The 23046-nt window shown below is 36.3% G+C and overlaps 1 protein-coding gene across 2 annotated transcripts in view; it reads right to left on the reverse strand.

The window, feature by feature from the left end:
• Positions 1 to 23046, reverse strand: part of RB195_016160 (uncharacterized protein) — a gene marked incomplete at both ends in the record, with an annotated part of 47296 nt that overhangs the window by 669 nt on the left and 23581 nt on the right. For both annotated transcript variants that reach the window (XM_064207191.1, XM_064207190.1), the window contains 12 exons: positions 287 to 369; positions 723 to 813; positions 1928 to 2030; positions 2097 to 2169; positions 2247 to 2326; positions 2467 to 2535; positions 14562 to 14709; positions 15505 to 15595; positions 18751 to 18869; positions 19077 to 19132; positions 21684 to 21831; positions 22635 to 22725. In XM_064207191.1, the coding sequence (XP_064063071.1) occupies positions 287 to 369; positions 723 to 813; positions 1928 to 2030; positions 2097 to 2169; positions 2247 to 2326; positions 2467 to 2535; positions 14562 to 14709; positions 15505 to 15595; positions 18751 to 18869; positions 19077 to 19132; positions 21684 to 21831; positions 22635 to 22725 (1152 nt within the window). The remainder of the gene's footprint in view (positions 1 to 286; positions 370 to 722; positions 814 to 1927; positions 2031 to 2096; positions 2170 to 2246; positions 2327 to 2466; positions 2536 to 14561; positions 14710 to 15504; positions 15596 to 18750; positions 18870 to 19076; positions 19133 to 21683; positions 21832 to 22634; positions 22726 to 23046) is intronic.

Below are 23046 nucleotides of genomic sequence, written 5' to 3' on the forward strand. Positions count from 1 at the left end.
TAATTTCTAAGTGTTGAAACTGAAACTATGTATCTACAAACTTTCTTGAAAAGCTTGAAAATTTATGTGGAGGAATTTTTCAAAAATATTTGCAGGAAAACTGAGTAACGTTTTCTGCTTATCAATTTTCGCTATCTTAGTAAAACTTTGCATTTTGGGGACTGAACTAAGCCCTCGCATACAGTTGATTTTCAATGTCCAAAACATATTTTGAATAAATGAAATAACTAAAAACCCTTCAATTGACGTGCTGGAGGTACGAAAATTTGAGAAAAAAAAAACTCACAAAGCGGAATTATCCAGGTCATCTGAAGCGAGAGTGTTACCGATTCCATTGAACAGCAATGAACCTTTCTTGGCTCCACGTCCCTAGAAAAAGTCTTTTTTTAATTTCAACATGATGCGAACTAAGGTAGACCCTTAAAGGAGGATTCAGCTCATCTGGAGCTACGTACAGTTCTAACATAATAATAATAGTTCTCATCGACAGTACATCATCAAAATAATAAGAACAAAAAAACCATTCATATGTATACTTGGGCAGAACGTAACTGTTCTCCCGAACTCAAGACTACGCTAATTAATCTAAACTTCCTAATTTTTCCACCAAAAAAAAATTCAAATTTCCAATTAAAAGTTTCAATTTAAAGTAGTCTACCTAAACAAACTTGAGTGAATCGAATAGAATGACGGAATCGCTAAAATTTTCCCTAAACACAAACCTTGACAACTCTAGCCTGAGGTGCTCCTGCATCTGCTTCAGCTGGTTTACTTTCATCTTTCTCCGAAGCGACATTTGGATCCTCGTAGAATCTACAAGAGAAAAATTCGGTTCTGGAAGCGATTTCGAGCAACAGCTGATTTTTCTATAGGAAACCATTCATCTCTTTATCGTAACTAATAACAAAAACAATAAATTTCCATTCATTTTCATTTTCAAAATCCATAGACTTTTCCTACGAGTATCCAGAAACGTGTGAAATATGACAAATTAGTTCTGATAGGGAACCTTTGAAAAAAAAGCTTATATCAAATTGAGACCAGGATTAAACGTCGACGGATTTTCTTCAGAAACAGTGAAATGAATACCCAAAACAGAAAAGTAGATACAGAATACAAATAAAAATAGGTACAAAATGCAGAAATAGTATTTCATGTAGTGACTTTTGATGCTCCTTTTTGAAATCTAAGAATTCTAAAAATCTAAGCTTTACTAACATAAATGAACGTGAAGGAAAATTGTTCTGTAGGAATTTTAGAAAATTCTAGACAGTTTTGGTAAAAAAGAAAAAAGAAGAGAAAGAATTAACAAAATTAATACTGTACGTTGTGGAAAAGTAGCACTATACAAAAGTAGTACTTTGAATGAATTTCACCTGAAATTCTGGACGAAATTCGAATTCTCTGACTGATTTCTTTAAAAGCACTTTTCCCTATTCGTTTCATGTTTAACAAAATGTTTAGAGAAGGACCATTCTGCTGGAATTTTTCTTCTGGAAAACGTAGAAATGGGAACTAATGAAAAATTAACCTAGAAATCCTATAAAAAAGAAAATAAATCACATGAATCATAGACATTCACTGAGGTTTTTACAACCAAAATTAGACGGCATAAAAAAGTGATCGGTGACTCAAGGAGGAAAATGCGTTCTGGAGTCAACTCCTAATTCGTAGGGCACTGAACAGAATATAATAGGATGATGAGCATGTCGTTCTCAATATTTTCGCCACAAGTACGATGTAACCAAAGTAAGGCACTGTTATAATAGTAATTTGGTGAAGTGAGGCAAAAAAAACCACCACTAATAGGATGACTAACGAATTTATCGAAATCACAATTTAGTGAGAATAAGAATGAATTAAAATGAAACCAGACTTAGAGGTGTGAGGTCACAACCTCAGACATGAAGGTAGAATTAAGCCAAACCTCGTGTCATGCTCATAATCCCACTCGAGTTCATTCCCTTTCTCATCGAATACATTCAGACCAGGTCGAACCTTCTGCTCCGTTGACCATGTGTATGTGAATCCTGAAAAATACACGATTCACACAATCATAGCAGACTATCACCAAAAATAATCAGCTATTCAATCACCCTGATCATCCACTTCCTTTTTTCGTTTCCGGCTCAAATCATCTTCTGTGATTGCTATGATTTTTCTCGCTTCCTAAATTCGAAAAAAGAAATCTTTTAAACTCGTAAAGTTCTTATGCAGGAAAATAGCGTGAATCATAGAGTTCTTACGGTAATTTCCGCGTTCGTAGCAAATTTAGCAATCATAAAACGACGTTCTGGCACGTGTGATGTAACAACTCTCCATCTCCCTAAAAAAATCTGAGAGAATTACTTAAATTTAGATAATTTTTCAATTATTAAATTTTTCTCGTCCCTAATTTTTTTCCTCGTTCGCATCTAGTAAACCAATAGGGACAACTTATATAAAAAAAATAAGACAAAAAAATACCATGAGGTATATCAATGGCATCCACGTCCACCTCAACGACGTCCTCACGTATTCGTTTTGGTGCATCTCCTGAAATTAAATGACGATATTTGAATTGTAATATAGTTACAATAAAGTATATATATGTACGAAATAGTAAATAACATAGCAGAAAGTTAATTAGTATTGATTAGAATCTCATGAAATGGTTGTAAATTTAAAAAAAGCTGAGTTTCCAGTAATTGGAAATTTTCTATACATTTTTTAAACTATCATTTTTATATTTCTATACATTTACAACTTTCTATGCGATAATGTTTTTTAAAACAATACTATTTGTGTATTTTCTGTTTATTTTATTATGTTTACATTGTTAGTAGATGGGAAAAACGCCACATGTAAACGATGTAGATAAATATAGTATAAACAAGATAGTATAAACACAAAACACGCAACGGTTAACTTCGCAGAAAATCAGGATTTTCTCAACGTGTTTCCAATTTTAATCTTCTGATCTAATGAAGATGATTTAAAATAATTTCTGCTGACATCCAGAAAATAGCCTCCTTAACGTAGTTTTTGTATTCACATATTGAAAAATTTCGAAGAAATAATCAAATATTCTCAACAATTTCTGTTTTTCGTTGATGAGTAAACTATAGGGAGATCAAAGAAGACAGCGTCAAACGTTAGCCATCGACTTTAAAATTCTTGGAAATTTCTGAAAGACCAAACTCAGGAACTCTTGTGAGAAATCGAATTAGACGTGCAGAGAAATAGAAAACGTCAAAATTTCTTCCTGCTTCACTCCAGAATTGCTTCCCATCCCATCATTGTCAGCAAAACTCAGCAAATCTTTCAAAAGCTGGCCGCAAAACATCCAAAAAGTATCGAAAATTTCCCTAAAAAACGAATTTTCACGGTGCTTCTCATATAATCTCAGTTATTCCGGATAACATCACTGCTTCAACATTTTTTCATTACACGAATGCTTTCAAACATTGCGAAAATCAGAAAGTTCAACAATTTTGGGAAGCCATTAACAAATATTATGTCCAACAATCTCCAGGTCCTCTCTTCTTGAAACCTCGGCATTTGATGGTGTATTTATGTTTTCTTGTTATGCCAACGAGGTTTAGGTGAAATTTTTTTATTGGCCTGACGTTTCGACAACTCGTCTTTTTCAAAGGCCTGAAAATGGTTCGAGGTCTTTGATACCATGCATATCCCATCAAACTCCTCCTCTCTCCTCGCCAAGCCTCGATACTGTTCCAAGTACACCACGCAAGACCTTCAAAAGGAAAACAACTGACCAGTTTCACCAACTAGCGGGGTTGGTTGGTAAACCAGTCTTTAAGAACGCGGTGGTTTGCCAACCCCGCTAGTCGGTCGGATCGGATATGCATGGTATCAAAGACCTCGAACCATTTTCAGGCCTTTGAAAAAGACGAGTTGTCGAAACGTCAGGCCAATAAAAAAGTTTCACCTAAACCTCGTTGGCATAACAAGAAAACATAAATATTATGTATTTTGAAAATATATAAAATTCGTTTAAATCCCCAGCCAGGAATCTGTCACTCGCAAGATCCTCGCGAACGCAGATGTGAAGCTGAACTCGCACTCATCATTACAATGCGAACGCCATAATATTTGTATATGCAAATTAGTTTATACAGCCTGCGACGGGCAAATGATTGATGCCAACAAACACAAACATAAAGCATCAGCTCTGAACACATCAGTTTAAATTCCTAGCATAATACAATTTGAACAGGTGCAAGTAGAAGTTTTACTGGATCCAAAAAAAATATAAATGGATTAATATTTCATTGGTGTGTAAATAGCAAACTAAAATGTTCGCTTTAACAGAATTTGACAATGGAGGACGCCTGGAACCGAACCAAATGTCCAGAACCTAAGTCCAGAATATTTTTCCTTGGAAATATAAATACAACCGAAATGAAACTATCGGCAACTTTTTTTTCGAACAAAAATATGAGTGGATAAATATTCCATTGGTAAGTAAATAGCGAACTAAAATATTCGCTTCAACAGAATTTGACAATGGAGGACGCCTGGAACCGAACCTAATGTCCAGAGCCAGAATCCTATTGCTATTCATTATTTTCCAGTTGATTTACTGACAACTGTCCACTTGACGCAAGCGCAATGCAACGCTACTTCGTTACAGGACCTAACGGGCTGCTGGATAAGGATTTCCACGGTTAGAACGAATTGATGTGTATTTATTTCTGCTGTATTTATCTAAAATTTTATTGAACAGCAATCCCTACATAGCACCCAAGCTCAATCGTCTACTAGAGCGCGTTTATTTATCCCAGCTGGGTAAATGATACCGGATGACAATTTCAGGATTGAAACTGAAACTAAAGCTCCCATGGCGTCGATATCTGGTTGAAAAAGTGGATTAAAGCCCAGTGTCCCTTCATTTCTGAGAAAACGATGGTGGTTGACATAGCTACGAATTTTTTCTTTGCTACTTTTTCGTAGGATGATTAAATTCTACTCGCCCCTGTGTGTTCTCGTTAAAATATAGCCGTAGAAGCCAGTTCATGTCAAACTTCAAAATATATGAAATATGAAACAACTTTCAATCTTACCAGGTAGAGCAAATTTTTCCCTATCATGGCTTAGGACTGAATAGGATTTTCCAACTTTTTTGTTCCTTTCTCCTCCAACAGGACTACGATTCCAGGCTCTTCGATTACCACCAAAATTCTGGCAGAAAAGAAGGTTCGAGCAATGTTTCTAAGCTTCATGTCAAACTTCAAAATTTGAGGGAAAGAAGGGCGGATTTCAAAGTCAAGCTTTTCCATTTTCCTCCGATTTAGATTACCTTTTCAACACCTCCGTTTCCTTCTTATTTTGGGCCAATAATTGACAAACTCCCCTTAGTTCAAAGTGGAACGAAAAAGGTGATTTTACTAAAAACTATAAAAGAGTTTCGTGGAGAATCATGGAATTTTTGGTACAAACCACAAAGGCAACCGTAATTCCCTCTCATTATGGCTTCATCTCACCTCATCTGCAGGTGCATTCTCTACAATACGTTTCAATATGTTGCCATGGCGAACCACGACCATATAATGAGCCAACAATCATCGTTAAAACAATCTCCGTACAAAAAGTTCGCTCAACTTAGTTATTCAGATGCAAACATAAATTAAAAAAATCTATTTTGAATTTTGATTTTCAACATTTGCAGCAGATATTCGTTAATTTATGATTTTGCGTTCTAATAAATAAATTAATTAGGAGAACAGTAATTGTCCTTTAATCGTACAAAATACCCTATTTTCCTTGCAGAATATCATTAAAATAATTAAATGCAAATTCGCTGCCATGATCGAGCAAAAATCACTAACTTTTTCTTTTTGCACAGGGTAGTATCGTAGCTTACAAGAGCTTTTCTCAAAAAATACATAAAAATAAACATAAATGTCTATGATTAGAACAGCAACTGGGAACATAATGGAAGGATTAGGGAACTGTAATTTCCACAAATAAGTAAAACACCGCTTTCATTTTAGCGATTGTCCCCTCGAAGACTTGTCGTTTGAATGGATCGCGTTCTTTAGTCCGACGAACGAATGAATTCCATTCTATGAGAGCAAAGAGGAAACGGATACACGTTTAGCAAACCCTCATTCGGATTGCAATTCAAATTCTAGGAATAGGAAGGTCGGATTGAGGTTGTGTGAATTTAGGTCTTTAATTTTTGTCTATTGTAAGGGATTATTTTAGGGAATTTGGGTATCCGAATAGAAATCGTGATGGGTCCAAAGTTAACCTCCAGGCGAGCATTTCTCAGCATACAAGAGGAGGGTAACTTTAAAGCCATCATGATTTTTACTATTAAAAGTAGTTCTTATTAAAAGTGGAATATGAGGTCTAGCGAATTCTTCTTATGAAGTGTAAGATCGTGGTGTGAACCGAAAAACCATAGCAGAAATCGTGATGACTCTAAGGTTAGCCTCCTGTATGCTCAAAAATTCTCGGGTGGAGGCTAAGATTTAGAGTCATCACCGATTTCTACTATGGTGCTTCAATTCACAGAACTATCTGACACTTCCAGAAGTGCGAAAAGTTCGACTTTCCTTGAATCCTGGCATAGAGATCGCAACTTGTCGATAGAAAATCGCGGATGTTGCTTAAATTTGAATATCGACAAGTTGCAATATCTGACACTTCGCACGAAGAATCTCAGGATCATGCTAGATCTCAGAATCCACAACTATTTTTGTCTATTGCCTGGTAATATTTTAAGGATCACATCCCGCATCAGCGATTGGAGTGATCCTTTATTCTAAGGCCAAGCACTGAAGAAGGTCTACTCAAGTGGACGATCGCGACCCCGGAACACGGTTCTTTGTATCGGTTTCGGTTTGTTTGTTCAAACGACCGGATATACAATGCGGTGAAAGGTGAGAGGTGCTACATCGGGTATGGGTTGGTCCGTGTGTGTTGTGTTCTGTGTTGTCTAGTGTCCTCCTCATCAAGTACACTTCGACGGCTCCTTTACACGTGTGTTCGAGCGTCTTTGTTGCTATTGCGGCTCGATCAGTTCGAGCTACTTATCTGAGCACATCGTATCCAATCGGTAAACATCCAACCGCGATCACGCGGTTTTTTTATTCGCTTATCGTTGCGACAGCTGTGAAAGATGGCTACGCGCCAGCGCCAGAAAACACTCGTAAATGCAATTCCATGCAAGCAGAAACAGGAGAAAAACTTCGCGACACGTTTTTTTTTCTGCGACGCCCATTCACATCACACACTGTTTCGCGAACGAAAGCAATATCACCTAGGATACGATCAAATATTGGAATTTTATGGGTGCCTTACGATTACTTCTAATTTGTAGCGCAATTTTCCAGAACAATCTCATATTTACAATCCTGAAACATGGCTTGATTGTTGCAGTACAATGTGTTCTCACGTAATTTCGTTGCGCACCTATAAATTTTACGAGCGCCTATGGATAGCTTGATTACTTCCGAATGTATGTATGTGTGCAGCGATGTTTACAGATAACCTAACAGATGAGAAAGGTTTCGGCACGTAAGGCCAGCACAGCAGAACTTAAGCAAACACCATGACCTCAAACAATAGACTTACATATAAGCCTGGATCTGGGGAAAAAACAACCCAAGGAATCAAGCTAGACCGCTATCTTTTTCAAAGAAAAAAAAACATTTATTAGACGGTTACCTTTCTCGAAAAAAAAACACATTTGCCTCAAACCCTCTGCTATCGACTGAAAAATTAATACTAATGTCATCTTGCCACAAGGAATCACCTAGAAGCGTTCATACTTATGTAACAGAAACTAACAGAAATCATAGTAAACCTGTACACCAACGGTGGAAAACTACCTTATTTGTTTTATCAGGTGTAAACACATGTAAATAACCTTACAGGCTATAGTAACTTATTCTTTTCTACTTAAATTTGAAGAAAAATGCTTACTAATTTATGCAGCAGTTTCAGAAAATTTCAGGAAAAAAACAGTTCATTTAAAATTCATGTGCGTTCAATAAGTGAGCCATAAATTGTATATATTTACTTTTGATATTATTGATGATTTCTTATTATTGATCGATTACTATTGATATTTTAGTAAGTATTTTTTGAACGTTACATACACATCTCCAGGTGAATTCTCCATACCTCCATGTGTTGTTCTCAAATTTTTGCTAGGTAAAAATATATACAATAAAGAATCTGTAGTTTTTATATTTTCGAAAAAAAAACAATTTCTTACAGTTCAGTGGTAGGTATAGTTTAGTTTTAATTAGTTTTTTAAATACGAACATTTTTATAGTATGAACGATATTCGTGCCGCGGCGACGTTCATTTCACAGCGAATTTAGCGTGAGTCATAAGACAACGTTGTTCGATACATTAAAATATTTCTAAGTAATTAACCAACGCATAAACCAATTAATTACATCAATTATTTAATTACCATTAATTATTTCGCACCTATAATTATTGAATTACATATTTAAGAAGGGATATTTATAAATTTAAGTGCTATATTATAATTCCATTTCGATTACATGAAATGGATTTCCAAAACCCCGACTGTGCAGTCACCAGCACACGTGAATTGCACTGTTTCTTGATTTTTTAAAATCGTTTTCTATCCAGCCCTCTGAAACCCGTCACTCTTCCATGCAAATCGGAAATGTTTCCTTTGTTTGATTAGAATTTTCATCAGCAAAACCAAAACAAGGAGCGGGAATCAAATCCGCACGAAAAAAAGTGTACATAAAATTGTGACAGTAGGGGAAATTCCGTGGAAAATTAGAAGGATTACTGTAACAAATCCGAAGATTTGCAGTAAAGGCTATTAGTTGACTGGCTTCGAGCATAATTACCCTGCACTTAGTGACAATCTATCCGTTTCAGCAAGAAGCAAGACTCGTTCCATGTTGACAGCACGTTTATCGGTCATGCTATTTGCAATTTTAGAGAAGCCGGATAGATGTGGATCAGATCCACTACATATTTTCTTTCCCCCTCCCTCCCCCCCCCCCCCAAGAAATAAAACCCAGGGCGTCCCTAATCCAGGCAAATGGTTTCCCCGTTAAGGTTTTTATCCGACAACTTGTCGGCTATCCCATATATACGAGGTCTCATCTATCCTTCACAATTCTTTGACAAGATGTAGTGCCCCGGTAAGGGGACAATACCGACTCGGCAAATGAATAGAGTACGACTTAGAAGGTCAAACAATGCCACGCTCCTAACAATAGTCTACCCATATGCGTAAAAGCGACGAACAACATAATAACTGAGCGCTCGCTCGTTCACTCGCGAGCGGGCGCGCGTCCCTCTCTTATGAGATGAGATGAGGTTCGCCGCCGGCCGCGTACGCTCGTCGAATACGGCACGGCGGCATAGGTCGAGCGGAAGACAATTCTCCGCGCTCCTTCGACTCAGGAAATGGATTATTAATATACCGCTGCTGACTAAGAGGACGCTGCATGAGACATTCGGTCACCTCATCGCCATTCACCACCACCACATCGAAAACATTGTGGCAGATTTTGAAAATCCCTAGAAGAATTCTAGGAGGATATAACGTTTGATTTCTATGGAAACACACGAAAACATGCGAAAAAAAGGGGAAAATATTGAGCAAAATGTCAAAGTTACTTGTTTATTCATCTCTAATCACGTATTATCTAGCATTCACAACTACCGAATAAAAAAAATCGGTAGGAAATTCCATGAAACAATCTAAAAAAAAAACTAGTAAAAAGAAAGTAAAATTTTCGTAAAGTTCCGACCGATTCTCTCACGGTTGAGAAATGTGCGATCCATTTTCGAGTAGTTTTCCCAGCGATTGCTAGCGCAGAAGCAATAATATTACCGTCATTCCACAATATTTTCCATTGTGTTCAAAATTTAAATATTTTCTAAATTTTTTTCTGAGCTGGGAAACTATTACCTCTATGTAAACGACTCCAAAGTCGATAAAATCGCCAAAATTGTATGGAAATAACCTTAAAAGAAAATCCTCGATGGTTTCTATCGTCAGCTATTTCTGTCTTTTCGATTTCTGCGACGGAGATGACAACTCCTTACTTTTTTCTGGAAGCATTCATCCTTCGTCAACGACGCCCACGAGAGGAACCTTTTGAATACTGCCAACTCTCCTCCACGAGCTGAGAAATTTTCGTTGTACCCCCTATTGGGGTAGGATTTTGGCAAATTTACGATGATATTCGGAGGAAAATATGTGGAAAAATATGTATAACATAATAAAATACTGGATAAAATAATATAAAAATATCACATGTGTAAAAAATTGAGTAAAAAAATCCTAAAATTTGTGCTCAAATTTATTTTCTAACCTAACAACATCGCACTACATATAAGAGTTTCTGGATCAATATCAAAAATGTCTACGACTCATGCCATGGTTGCTAAGTTTCAAAAGAATCCCCATGCGTGCAAGTCATATTTCTTTGAATTTTCTTCGTATACGAATAGCTATGTAGCAATTTTCTCGTTTACAAGAAAATTATTATATTTGAATATTCATTTCAGGGTAAAAATTTCACGAAATTATATAGTAATTGTTAGGAAAAAAACACATTAGACTAAATTAATGGTGAAGGGAATTCTAGTGATTTCAGAAGAATGTAAACTATTTATTCACTTATATTTAGCTTCACTTACATTGTTTACATTCCCCGATTCTTATACCGTAGATTTGAGAGTAGAACTTTGTTTCTAAGGACTAAAATCCCCCATTACTAGTCCACTAAAACGCCTGACAATCCCGAAATTCACGGTGCACGTTGACCTATGATGGCCTTTCGTGAGGCAGATGTTTATGCAAGCCTAACACAAACAAGCCATATCGCGTGTGTCGCTCTCTCTCTAATCGTCGACGCCTGGCGTGTTCAAATCCGTACGGTACTCTCGTACAATTTGGCTGTTTCCTTGTCTTATATACATCAAACATTCAACTAGTCGTACTCTTCGGGAAAATTGCAAAATGTTCTCGGTTTCGTTCCCGATTCAGTCAGTTCGACACAAAACGAGGCCGGCCGGCTAGAATCCCAGCGGGCATTCATACCCTGCGACAGCATTAGCGCAATTGGCTCAATTCTCATAAGGCGGAAAACCTCCCACCTCCAACACATAAGAGACGAGAATCATAATGGAACCATCGACCCACTCTAGTGAACATCGAAGGAACTTCGCAAACGTCCGTCGAACAGGTTTTCTCGGAACAGATCCACAGCAATTATGCATGGTAATAAAATCATGGACTCAATCATAAAGAGCGATACGAAGAACGATTTTAGTGAATGAAAATAGCTAAGAGTGGATCATTTCTCTCAATCTACTGCTTCAGATTACCGCCAAAAAAATATTATAATATTTTTAACTTATAGAAGTATAAAAATCAGCTTCAAAAAACATAAAACGAACGGATTCCAGCCATTTAAACCATTCAATTTTACAAAAAAAAATCCAATAAAAGTTGGAGAATACTCAAAATTGCTGAGCAATTTTCACATCTGTTCGAGTAGGGCTATAGAGAGGGATTTGACTGAATCCCTGAGCTAAAAATAGCCATTCCAAAAGCGAAACGAAGATAAAATACATGACATAATAGTAAAATTTCATAAACAAGGCTTAATTTCTGGATTTACATCACAGCTAATGCAGAGAATGCTCCTCATCGAACTACCTACAGTATTTACCCTTCACCGGTCACAGTTATAAAATCGATGCAAGTTTCCGGGAATTTCACAATGAAATTATTCCTGCAGAAGTTTCCAGACATAACAGACATTTATCAAAACAACTGTTAAGTTTTTTTTCCTAACCTGAGCAATTATTATCTTCAATCAAATAAAATTTTCATATATCTTATTATGGTGCTTACGTCATGGTTGCTGCAAAAACTGTGCTCCAGGAAGAGCAGGATAATGATCTTATAAAAGAAAAAAAGGGAAAAAGACAGAAGAAAAAAGAAAAGAGGAAAAGCGAAAGAGAACTGAAGTGAAAGGAGCGATAGATTAGCGATCCTGTTAGGATCTTGCTCAAATTACAATTTGGTATAGGACATTCAGATGTACACAGTGAATTAGAATTCTGAGACTCCATCCGCTATATGTGGATTTATTTTATTTATTTAATTTAATTTATTCAATTTATTTTTTTTTAATTTTAATTAATTTTTGGAAATTCTAATTTTTGCCTTTGTTTTTTCACACAATTTCTCAGAAATTTCATCAAATTCACCTACGACCTATCCGGATATATAATTTCTGATTTTTTTCTTTGACTCGTCCTTATAGCTCCAGCAACAAATATTTCGAATAAGTGGGATTTCAATAACACTTTTTTCTAAGGAGAAAAAAATTATATTCAGTCAAATCCCGGCAGTAATCTATATTTTAAAGGTTCCTTGCTGAAATAACGAATAGAATTTGGGTGAACAAAACTCCTAAGGCAAATATTTTTTCGAAGTATTCAGCGATTTTTTTTTCAAAAATACGGGATTACCAGCCCTCAGCGTCTGAGTTTGAGTGAACTGACAATATCAACATTTCCTTCGGGTCTGGTACTGGGTGTTCTGCTCATCTACTAGTCCCTGAGAGCATTTACAAAAACCTAGGTCCCAGGCAGAATTGAACTCCCGTCACAGGATTCAGAGTCTATAATAAATGTAAAGAGAAATCGTATGGGAAAATTCCATAAGCGAAAGTTTCTGCGAGGCCTCTGACGAAAAAGAGATGGAAATTCCCCGCAAAGTTTTTCACCTCCGTATCGTTTAAACGGATACGTGGATAGTAGAAGCGCCGGCGAGCTGCACCCTGATAATTAACAGGCTCATTAGCCAAATCGCGTCACGGCGTTGTCCTTTAATTATAGGCTATTAAACCCTTTCGGAATCGTAAACTCATGAATTTATTGACTGAATTGGTGCGGTTCCTAGACGGAAAACATTTTACTTCTAACTTTTTTTTTACAAAATTTGTAACTAGCACCGACATATTCAACTTATAGTACAAATAACTAGTTTAGAAATGAAAAGAAAAGAAAAAGAAAAAAGAAAAGAAACGTTAGCCGTTGTTTAATGAAGACGATCAATACTAATCTTGGCTACAGCTCAGGAAAATCAATTAAAAATTTAGAAATTTAATTAATTTGGAATAAATAATTAAGAATAATAAATTTGAGAAAGAATCAAATTCTAGGACTGTTTGCGTGTGTGTTTTTCCGCTATAAAACCGCTGATCGAAGAATTTCAGGGATTTCCAATGTCATATTGAAAGCTATATTATCTCTTGTTTTTCTCCGAAGTGCTGGTAAATCCTTTAGTTTTAATTGCTGAACTCTTAAAATCCACTAGAAATTAAAAACAAGCAAAATTTCAGACTTTAATAAATGAGTCTCGCATAATTCCATCAGAATATTCACCAAGTTTATTCTTTGACATTTTTTTCTTTTCAACTTCTTCGTATTCTCATGGCACATAACCTCATTACTTGTACTGTTCTTTAAAAGAAAATGCACTTTTCAATTTTCTTATTACGTCCGCTGAACGGATCCTCAGACTATGGAAACCTGATGGATAACATAGCATCCGTGATGTATGTAGATTACAAATATGACCGCCTAATTTCCCTTAATCGTCTTGAAAAAAAGGCGTACTATAATAGTATAATATTAGTATTCATAGTATTTTAAGCGTACTCTTTAGAAATACATAATTTCCGGGACACATGACAGCCGTTTCACGGAATTGCTTTACGTTTTTTTTCCCTTAACATCAGCAGTTAATTGTGTACTTATGTATAAATTTCCATAAGTGTATCGATAGAAAATTACAGTATTGAAATCTACACTTAATTACTAGTAGCAAGCGCATGAACACAGAGCCACAGAAATTTCTGGTTAATTATTTACTTATGTATGAATCCCCATAAGTTGGTCAATTTAAAATTGCAATATTGACGAGCGTAACCATAGAAATTTCCAAAAAAAGAAGAAAGACCAAAATTTACAGTTAAAAATCCTACCCAGATCAATCAATCATTTTCCATAACGCCAGGGTTGCCCGGATCTCTAGGTGGCAATGTTTACTAAACTTAAAGACAGGACAATCTCTTCAAAGAAGAATCTGCGCCTTTCAGAGAAGGACTTTTTCCGGCGAATGCGTTGTTCTCGGGGAAATTCCCTTGTTTTTCCAATAATTGGAAAGTCATTACTCAATATTTCTCAAGTTTTTCTTTTTACGTCGAGATACGGCGATTGCTAATGAACTGTTTTTTAATATTTCATTCTCGGGAACGTCAAGAATTTTTCAATTGAGCTATGCATTTCAGGATGTGCTTTCACACGACTTCCAGAATGTTTTCTCCTGTTCCGTTCCACCTGCACCACCCGTAGAAGATTTCTCCTCTAATTTACTTAAATAATAATTAGTGCAATAATCATAAGTTAATAATTGACGAATTTCACCGGCTCAAAAAAAAAAAAAATTCGGCCAAGTGCCAAATTGTAACTGGATTTTTTCTTTGGTGGAAGCCAAACGCCAAAAAACCCCAAAAACCCACCGCTGTGAGCAACTAACGCCACATCGTCGCCTTTCTCCTGTTTAATCTGTCCCTCTTCCTCTTCCCCGTCCGAATCCGTCAATTCACCATCTTCCGCTGTCCTTGTGGCACGAAAACGTCGAAGAGGTTTTGTCATTCCAATCATCATCTGCAATTCTACACAATGGAACACGAAATTACCAAACAAGTAAATTAGTTAATTACAGGGGACAACAGCGACATTCTAATACGTCACCCGTGTGGAAGATTAATCATTTCTTGGTTGCTATTCACTCGACCAATGAATGCACTGCAATTTTATTCTGGATAAGAAAAGTAGACAGACAGCCAGTGTTTTACCGCTTGCATACATGACATTCATTCACTGGAGGGAAATGTGAGCGAAGCTTGTCAGAAGTGAGGGAAAAGCCAAAACAAAACTTCCCAGGAAAGACAAATCATTGAAATATGAGATAGTATATAAATAATATATTTTTTTTTTCGGATTGGTTTCAGTAGATGTCTTGTTTTGAAGAAACCTATCGAATCGAATTGTTTTTTCAAGAAAAAGGAAGTTTTTTTTTTCTTTCCCAGGATACTATGTACATAATTCTAACGGAATACCAAGAAATAGTGCGCTTAACAGAGAGAAGGAGTGAATTACTGGTTCCTAGCACGAATAAATGGTATGAAAATTAAAAAAGTGTTCGTCTACTGGATTTTTTTTTACATTTTACATTCCCTATATTTCCCCGGAACCAAAAGTCTTCTCTATTACTTTGATTTAATTTTTTCTTGATTTTTTTTTTTAACCAGGACTCGGAGTATAACCTCCAGTCAAAGACAGTGTGGATGGAAAACCTTAACTAAAGAGACTCGTCCTTGAAAGAGCACTTGAACTTCGAATTGCTGACCGCGAATAAACATTCAGATTGAAAGAAAATAGTCCATATAAAATCCTTACCCGTACACAATCCGCTCGGCTGGCAAAACTGACTAAACATGATGACTTGTCCACAATCTCTACTCGACATGGATGATATTCGGCAAAAATCCTAGAAAATATTAGTAATAACGAGTATTTTTCCCGTAATAACGCCAAAAATCATTAACACTTGTCGCACACACCACATCCAATTGATAGGAGATCGTCATTTCTCATTACCGCTAGAATTACAGCCGTCAATTAGAAATGAGGTTGAGACAAATTAATTTCAGTTTTTTTTTCTCTTCTTCTTCTTTTTCTGATGCCCAATGTAATGATGGATAGTCGTCCACATATGAATGATTACTTCAGTCAGAGAAACTTTTCAAAAATTTACTTGATGAAGAAAAAGAAAAAAACCAAAACAAAAGGGATTTACGGATGAGAAAATCTGAGTCATAGCATGGAATGCGATGTTAATTCATGGATCACCTCACCTCCCGATAATGAGAAAAAAAAACTAGAAACCTTTCAGTAAAAAAAATTCTCCGTAGCTCGAAAAGTCGGAAGATATCGGAAAAGTCTTGCAATAAATGTTCTGCACTAATGCGGAGCAAAAAATTTATGAAATACTGTAAAAACCAAGTTCCTTTCTATCTATTCATATCGTTTCATAGAAAACATATTACTGGAATGGTCAGATTTTTTTCTGAGGTTTTTTTTTTCTCGCAGAAATGACTTGGATGAATTACTATGTAGGCAGCTGTAGGCAAAGCAACGATGCCGTGCATTGAAGCTGAAAGATTTGTTCTCTTTCTCAGGATACTATGTACATATTTCTAACGGAACACCAAGAAATAGTGCGCTTAAAAGAAAGAGGGAATTAGTGGTTCCTAGCACGAGTAAGTGGTATAAAAATTAAAAAAAGATGTCCGTCTACTAGATTTTTCCCGGCTAGAACTAAAATTATGTAATATTCTCTCCACCTACATTTAATTCAACATCAATCTTATCCAACTTTTTTCAGATGTTCTGTTCAAACGCTTTGCAGTAATTTTGAGCGCGGAAAAAGAAAAATAAGTTCAGTTTCCACGAACGTTTTTAATGAAGTTTCGTCCTTTTTACATAAATATAACAACGGATTAAGTTAATCGGGGCTTAATCCGTGTACTTGCATAAAAGTATGTATGAGCCCTGTAGGAGAAGCCTAAAACAAATTTCATTAGCGCTATGCTGCTCAATTACTTATCTAGAAAAGAAAAAAACATTTTTTCCCCGCAAAATTAAAGTAATTAGGCTGAATTGTGTTACATGAGTCTAGACTTCAGCAAAAAGTGCTCATACTGAATATGTAGTGCATCCGATCGTTTTCTGTCATGCTAAAGTGTGGATTTGTTCACGTTTACCGTTGATAATTATTATTTCCTGGAATGAATGACGGCTACAGGGCATAGGCATCGTACATCCGAGTATTTTCAGTCACTCGTCGGAGGAAAGTTTGGAAGAAAGTTATGCTCACTCTTCACAAACCCCTCCTACTAACTCCAACCCTTCATTGAGTTTTTCGCAACAACAAAGAGTTGAATTTCTTATTTTTGCTTAAAAAAAACAAGCGCAGATGATTCGAATAAGATTAGTTTTGCGAAATTTTATCAATCTCCTCTCCCCCCGCGTCAAATTTAGCGCCTTTTCAAGAAAAAAAAAACGAATTTGATAGCACATCATTGCGAAGATGAAGACGTCACTATTTAGAACATATAGGCTTCTGAATTTCACGTGAAACCGCGACCTATTAAATTTAAAAACTTTATCCACATCATGCAAATTTTAGTACTTCAAAATCAGCAGCAAAACATGCACGTAGAATCCAATAAACCACATTGATTCAACAAAGCGCTATACTGCGAAAAAGAAAAAAAAAAGACGCGAAAAGATGTGAGGAGGATTTTCCGGGACGGAACGGAGAGCGGTCATAACTTTTTCCTGCCCTCTTCCCTGACCTCTCTCAGCCCTAGCTATCGACGCCTGGTGTTTTCGAATTTAGAAGATGTGGCTGAAAATCGAAATTTCTCGGCATTTCCACAGAGATTGTGGATTTAAAAACTGTTCAGCTTCATTTTTGAGGTCTATGTCCTTCATTTTCTGGAGCTCTCCCATCAAATCTCATCTTTTCTGCAAGAGCAACTAATTCATGTGAAAAGATGGATAGGATATGCAATGGATGTGGTAATTTTGCGCTGCCCTTCGTCCGCAAGATTTACCGATTTTTCAGGATCGACAAATCAAGCCAATATTCCTAACAAAAAAAAAGTATATTGCGTCATTAATTCTCTTATAATGTACACTCTACTTCTATAAATCTACGCATTTTTATAAGGAATATTTCTAGATACGAAATTAATGGCAAATAGACGTCGATCAAAATTACGAGGCAATAAAACTGGATCTAAACCAGTGAACTGAACTTTCTAAAAAAAAAAAAAAAAATTCTCTGTGCATCTAAACCTCGTCAACCGACAATCCCAATTCTACAAGTTCACTATCCAGAGAATTTCAGGAATGTTGGTAACCCGTACTGGAAAAAAAGCTACTATATCATCCGAAATGAGCAAAAACATGAGCTGTTCCCGAAAAACTCAGCGATTTCTGGAAGACTATCCGAAGAAAAAAGAATATCGAACACTAAATCAATAATGCATGAGACGACCCGATGGCAGCCGATATTGCACTATCGATCGGTGTCTTTTTGCTCCGTTGCTCTTGTAATTGCCTCAGGCAACGCAACGCACTTTATGAGTATGAAAAGAGACGGCTATTAGTTCCATGCGTTCTTAGCGTTGCGCGTAAATCATTTCATTCACAATGACTCAGGGCAACTACTCGTCGAAATTATTGCCTGCTATACATACTTATTGATCGAGACAGCTAGAAAAATAATCTGTAACAGGGTTTACCTCGCTGAATCATAAACCTTCAAGAAGAGAAGTAATTAAAATCAGCTTATTGCTGGGAGCCTGGAAAATAGGCCTGGACCCATTCAAGCAACAATTTTTTCCCCATGTAAGACGTCATTTCTTGACCGAAACCAACCACCAATAAATCCAGCAATTCTAGCCGGTTCTTTTATTCAATTTGCAAGGATTTTCCGCCAACCACCGCGTCGATCCCCTAAAATTGAATGTGGTGTGTGTGTGGATGTGTGCATGTTTTGTAACTAAAGCTCCCTCTTTCTCTCTCCTATGGAGGGAGAGCTTTTCAGGCTATGCTATGAAATATTAAAGAGACTTTTCCACGGCGAATCGAGTCATGTCGTCCGTCCCTTTCACAAACACCACGCGCACGTTGTGACTCTCTTTAGTGACTCGCAACTCGCGGTAGAGGCAATCGATGTCCTCCTGCGACAGCTGAAATCAACCGTTCTTTCATCCGTCTCACTGACTATTGCTGACTACCCCTCTCTGATGCTGTGCTGACTGATGTAGGATTCGTCAAGCACACTTCGCTAAGCATGAGTGTGTGTATCTTCATCAGCCAATCAAACTGAACATCCGCCAAGTCGCAACAATATTTGCCACATCCACTCAAGTACGGTAACTAACGTACCAACTCACTACAGCTACAATGCTAATATTTCTGCTTGATTTTAGGTCCCTTGGTCCAGTGAATCCTTAAAATTAGCACTAGTACACGTAAATATCAATCGATGGGACGAAACATTATGTAATATTCTTACATAAGGTCTAAAAACCCAGTAAGAGTCAGTCTATTCCGGTTCGGTGCAGTCTAGAATTTTCTCAGAAAAATTCCATGCATATACATAGAAATGCCATCGCACGAAACAAATCCTCAGGATTTATGTTCTCTTGTTACGCCAGCGAGGTTTAAGTAAAACGTTATAATTTTTTTTTTCAAATACTTTTTCCAATGCCGAGGTTTCAAGAAGAGAGGACCTGGAGATTGTTGGATGAAATCCGCAGGGTGTTTTTTCTTCAAAATTTAAAAATTTCCAGCCCTGAATGACAAATTATTCGAAAGAAAACTAAAAAACTGACGCTGGAAACCAATATGAAGGAATCCAGCATTGCAAAAAAGGGTTTTCGATATTAAAATCTAAAAAAATTCAATTTAATTTAATTTTAATCGAAACTTTCAAAACACTATATAGAAAATGAATGAAGACTCAATTAGAATTGAGATTAAAAGATTAAATGAAAATGAATTAACTTATTTACGATGAAAATTAATTAACTTATTTACGTATAAAATTCCTTTTTTTTTCCTAGAAACTTTGCACATTTCTGTCTTCTTATAATAGTCTAATGATACTATCCAGATGCTAATTATGTAGCAGATTCACGTAAGGACAATCTGAGACGTATCTTTAACGAGTAGCTAAATTTAAAACGTCTGCAAACTTTTACTTTCACTCTTCAATTTTTCAGAAACGTTTAAAGTCGAGAAAAAAAAAAACTGCAAAAAAAAAGAGAGAAAGAAACTAAGGCAAACAGAGATTATGCAAAACTATGTACTGTTTTCCTCACGAGTGTCTCCAAAACAGAGAAAGCTTATAAACATAATCACGTTTTTTGTGGATTTTATGCCTTAAAAATTCATCAATTCACACTAATTTCAACTACATACTACTGATATATTTCGATATTTATGAAGGTCTTTTGTGAAGACGAGCTACCAATCAAAATTTTTACAACATCTGTGGGACTATACGGGACCGTACTTATGTTACAATTCATATCATGGATTGGGGGGATGAATCAGCTCCACGATGATTTTTTTTTCGCCGAAAATTTCGCCTTAGACCCAAAAATACTATTTGAGAGTCACTGGACGTCATTTCTGCGGTAAAGAGCAGGTTAGAGGTTGAAAAGATGGTTCATAAGATGAAAACGGAGTCGGCGCGAAAAATTTCCTGCCCCAGCACCTAATTCAGTAAAATTCCAATCTATCCGGATCTTATCTATTCTTTTCTACGCAAGAACTCTCCAAAACGAGAGAATTTAGCGAAGAAGTTCATAGTAAAATAACGATTGATCTTTTTTTTGACAGGCTGCCGAAATAAATAAATCTTGGAAACGGAAAGCAGGGGAGATGCCTGAGTATCCGAGATTTATGGCTGCTAAAAAAAGTGATTATAAATTCCTGTGACGTAGATAATTTTTTTCCTCGAGTAACAGCTGCAAAAACTGTATAGAACGTCTAACGTACGTCTAGGAAAATTAATCAAATTAGACATAAATGCACACTAATGAGGTTTTATCTGGTCCAATCAGAATTTTCCCTTATATTTTTTATTTTTCTTTATTTTCCCTTAACTAATTTTCATGAAACATATGGCATACACAACAAATGCAACGTTGTAAAATTAACAAACTCTCATTGCGTTGATAAATTCTTCGCCAAATCACGCCTATTTATTTATTTTTTTTGTGTATATGGAAAGAGCTAGATAACAGTAATAATGTCATAATAGTAGGTAAAAAAATAAATACTAAAGAAAAATTTCGCGACACAGAAATCGGGTAAACCTAGGATTTTCTAGGGTCCCTTTGAGATAGAGCACCGGTAGAGAAAAATAAAAATCATTTCATGACGTCACAGTTGAATTTGAGTAGTATTTAAGTCTTAACGTATGAAGTAGAATCACCGTGGACATTTTCCGTAGCGCTGTCAATCATCTCTCAGTCAACCATTATAAGCATCCAGGCTATGTCTTGCAATCATTGCTAGGTTATGCCTATTTTTCTTTCATTTTCAAACTTAAAGACAGGACAATCTCTTCAAAGAAGAATCTGCGCCTTTCAGAGAAGGAATTTTTCCGGCGAATGCGTTGTTCTCGGGGGAATTCCCTTGTTTTTCCAATAATTTGAAAGTCAATGCTCAATATTTCTGAAGTTTTTCTTTTTACACCGAGATACGGCGATTGCTAATGAACTGTTTTTTAATATTTCATTCTCGGAAACGTCAAGAATTTTTCAATTGAGCTATGCATTTCAGGATGTGCTTTCACACGACTTCCAGAATGTTTTCTCCTGTTCCGTTCCACCTGCACCACCCCCACTTAAATAATAATCAGTACAATAATACGTTAATAATTGACGAATTTCACCGGCTCAAAAAAAAAATAAATTCGGCCAAGTGCCAAATTGTAACTGGATTTTTTCTTTGGTGGAAGCCAAACCCCAAAAACCCCAAAAACCCACCACTGTGAGCAACTAACGCCACATCGTCGCCTTTCTCCTGTTTAATCTGTCCCTCTTCCTCTTCCCCGTCCGAATCCGTCAATTCACCATCTTCCGCTGCCCTTGTGGCACGAAAACGTCGAAGAGGTTTTGTCATTCCAATCATCATCTGCAATTCTACACAATGGAACACGAAATTACCAAACAAGTAAATTAGTTAATTACAGGGGACAACAGCGACATTCTAATACGTCACCCGTGTGGAAGATTAATCATTTCTTGGTTGCTATTCACTCGACCAATGAATGCACTGCAATTTTATTCTGGATAAGAAAAGTAGACAGACAGCCAGTGTTTTACCGCTTGCATACATGACATTCATTCACTGGAGGGAAATGTGAGCGAAGCTTGTCAGAAGTGAGGGAAAAGCCAAAACAAAACTTCCCAGGAAAGACAAATCATTGAAATATGAGATAGTATATAAATCATTTTTTTTTTCGGACTTTTTCATTTCAGTAGATGTCTTGTTTTGAAGAAACCTATCGAATCGAATTGTTTTTTCAAGAAAAAGAAAGTTTTTTTTTTCTTTCTCAGGATACTATGTACATAATTCTAACGGAATACCAAGAAATAGTGCGTTTAAAAGAGAGAAGGAGTTAAAAGAGAATTACTGGTTCCTAGCACGAATAAATGGTATGAAAATTAAAAAAGTGTTCGTCTACTGGATTTTTTTTTTACATTTTACATTCCCAATATTTCCCCGGAACCAAAAGTCTTCTCTATTACTTTGATTTAATTTTTTCTTGATTTTTTTTTTTAACCAGGACTCGGAGTATAACCTCCAGTCAAAGACAGTGTGGATGGAAAACCTTAACTAAAGAGACTCGTCCTTGAAAGAGCACTTGAACTTCGAATTGCTGACCGCGAATAAACATTCAGATTGAAAGAAAATAGTCCATATAAAATCCTTACCCGTACACAATCCGCTCGGCTGGCAAAACTGACTAAACATGATGACTTGTCCACAATCTCTACTCGACATGGATGATATTCGGCAAAAATCCTAGAAAATATTAGTAATAACGAGTATTTTTCCCGTAATAACGCCAAAAATCATTAACACTTGTCGCACACACCACATCCAATTGATAGGAGATCGTCATTTCTCATTACCGCTAGAATTACAGCCGTCAATTAGAAATGAGGCTGAGACAAATTAATTTCAGTTTTTTTTTCTCTTCTTCTTCTTTTTCTGATGCCCAATTTAATGATGGATAGTCGTCCACATATGAATGATTACTTCAGTCAGAGAAACTTTTCAAAAATTTACTTGATGAAGAAAAAACCAAAACAAAAGGGATTTACGGATGAGAAAATCTGAGTC

Source organism: Necator americanus, chromosome V (genome assembly GCF_031761385.1).
Source record: "Necator americanus strain Aroian chromosome V, whole genome shotgun sequence".
In the NCBI taxonomy this organism is placed as follows: domain Eukaryota; kingdom Metazoa; phylum Nematoda; class Chromadorea; order Rhabditida; family Ancylostomatidae; genus Necator; species Necator americanus.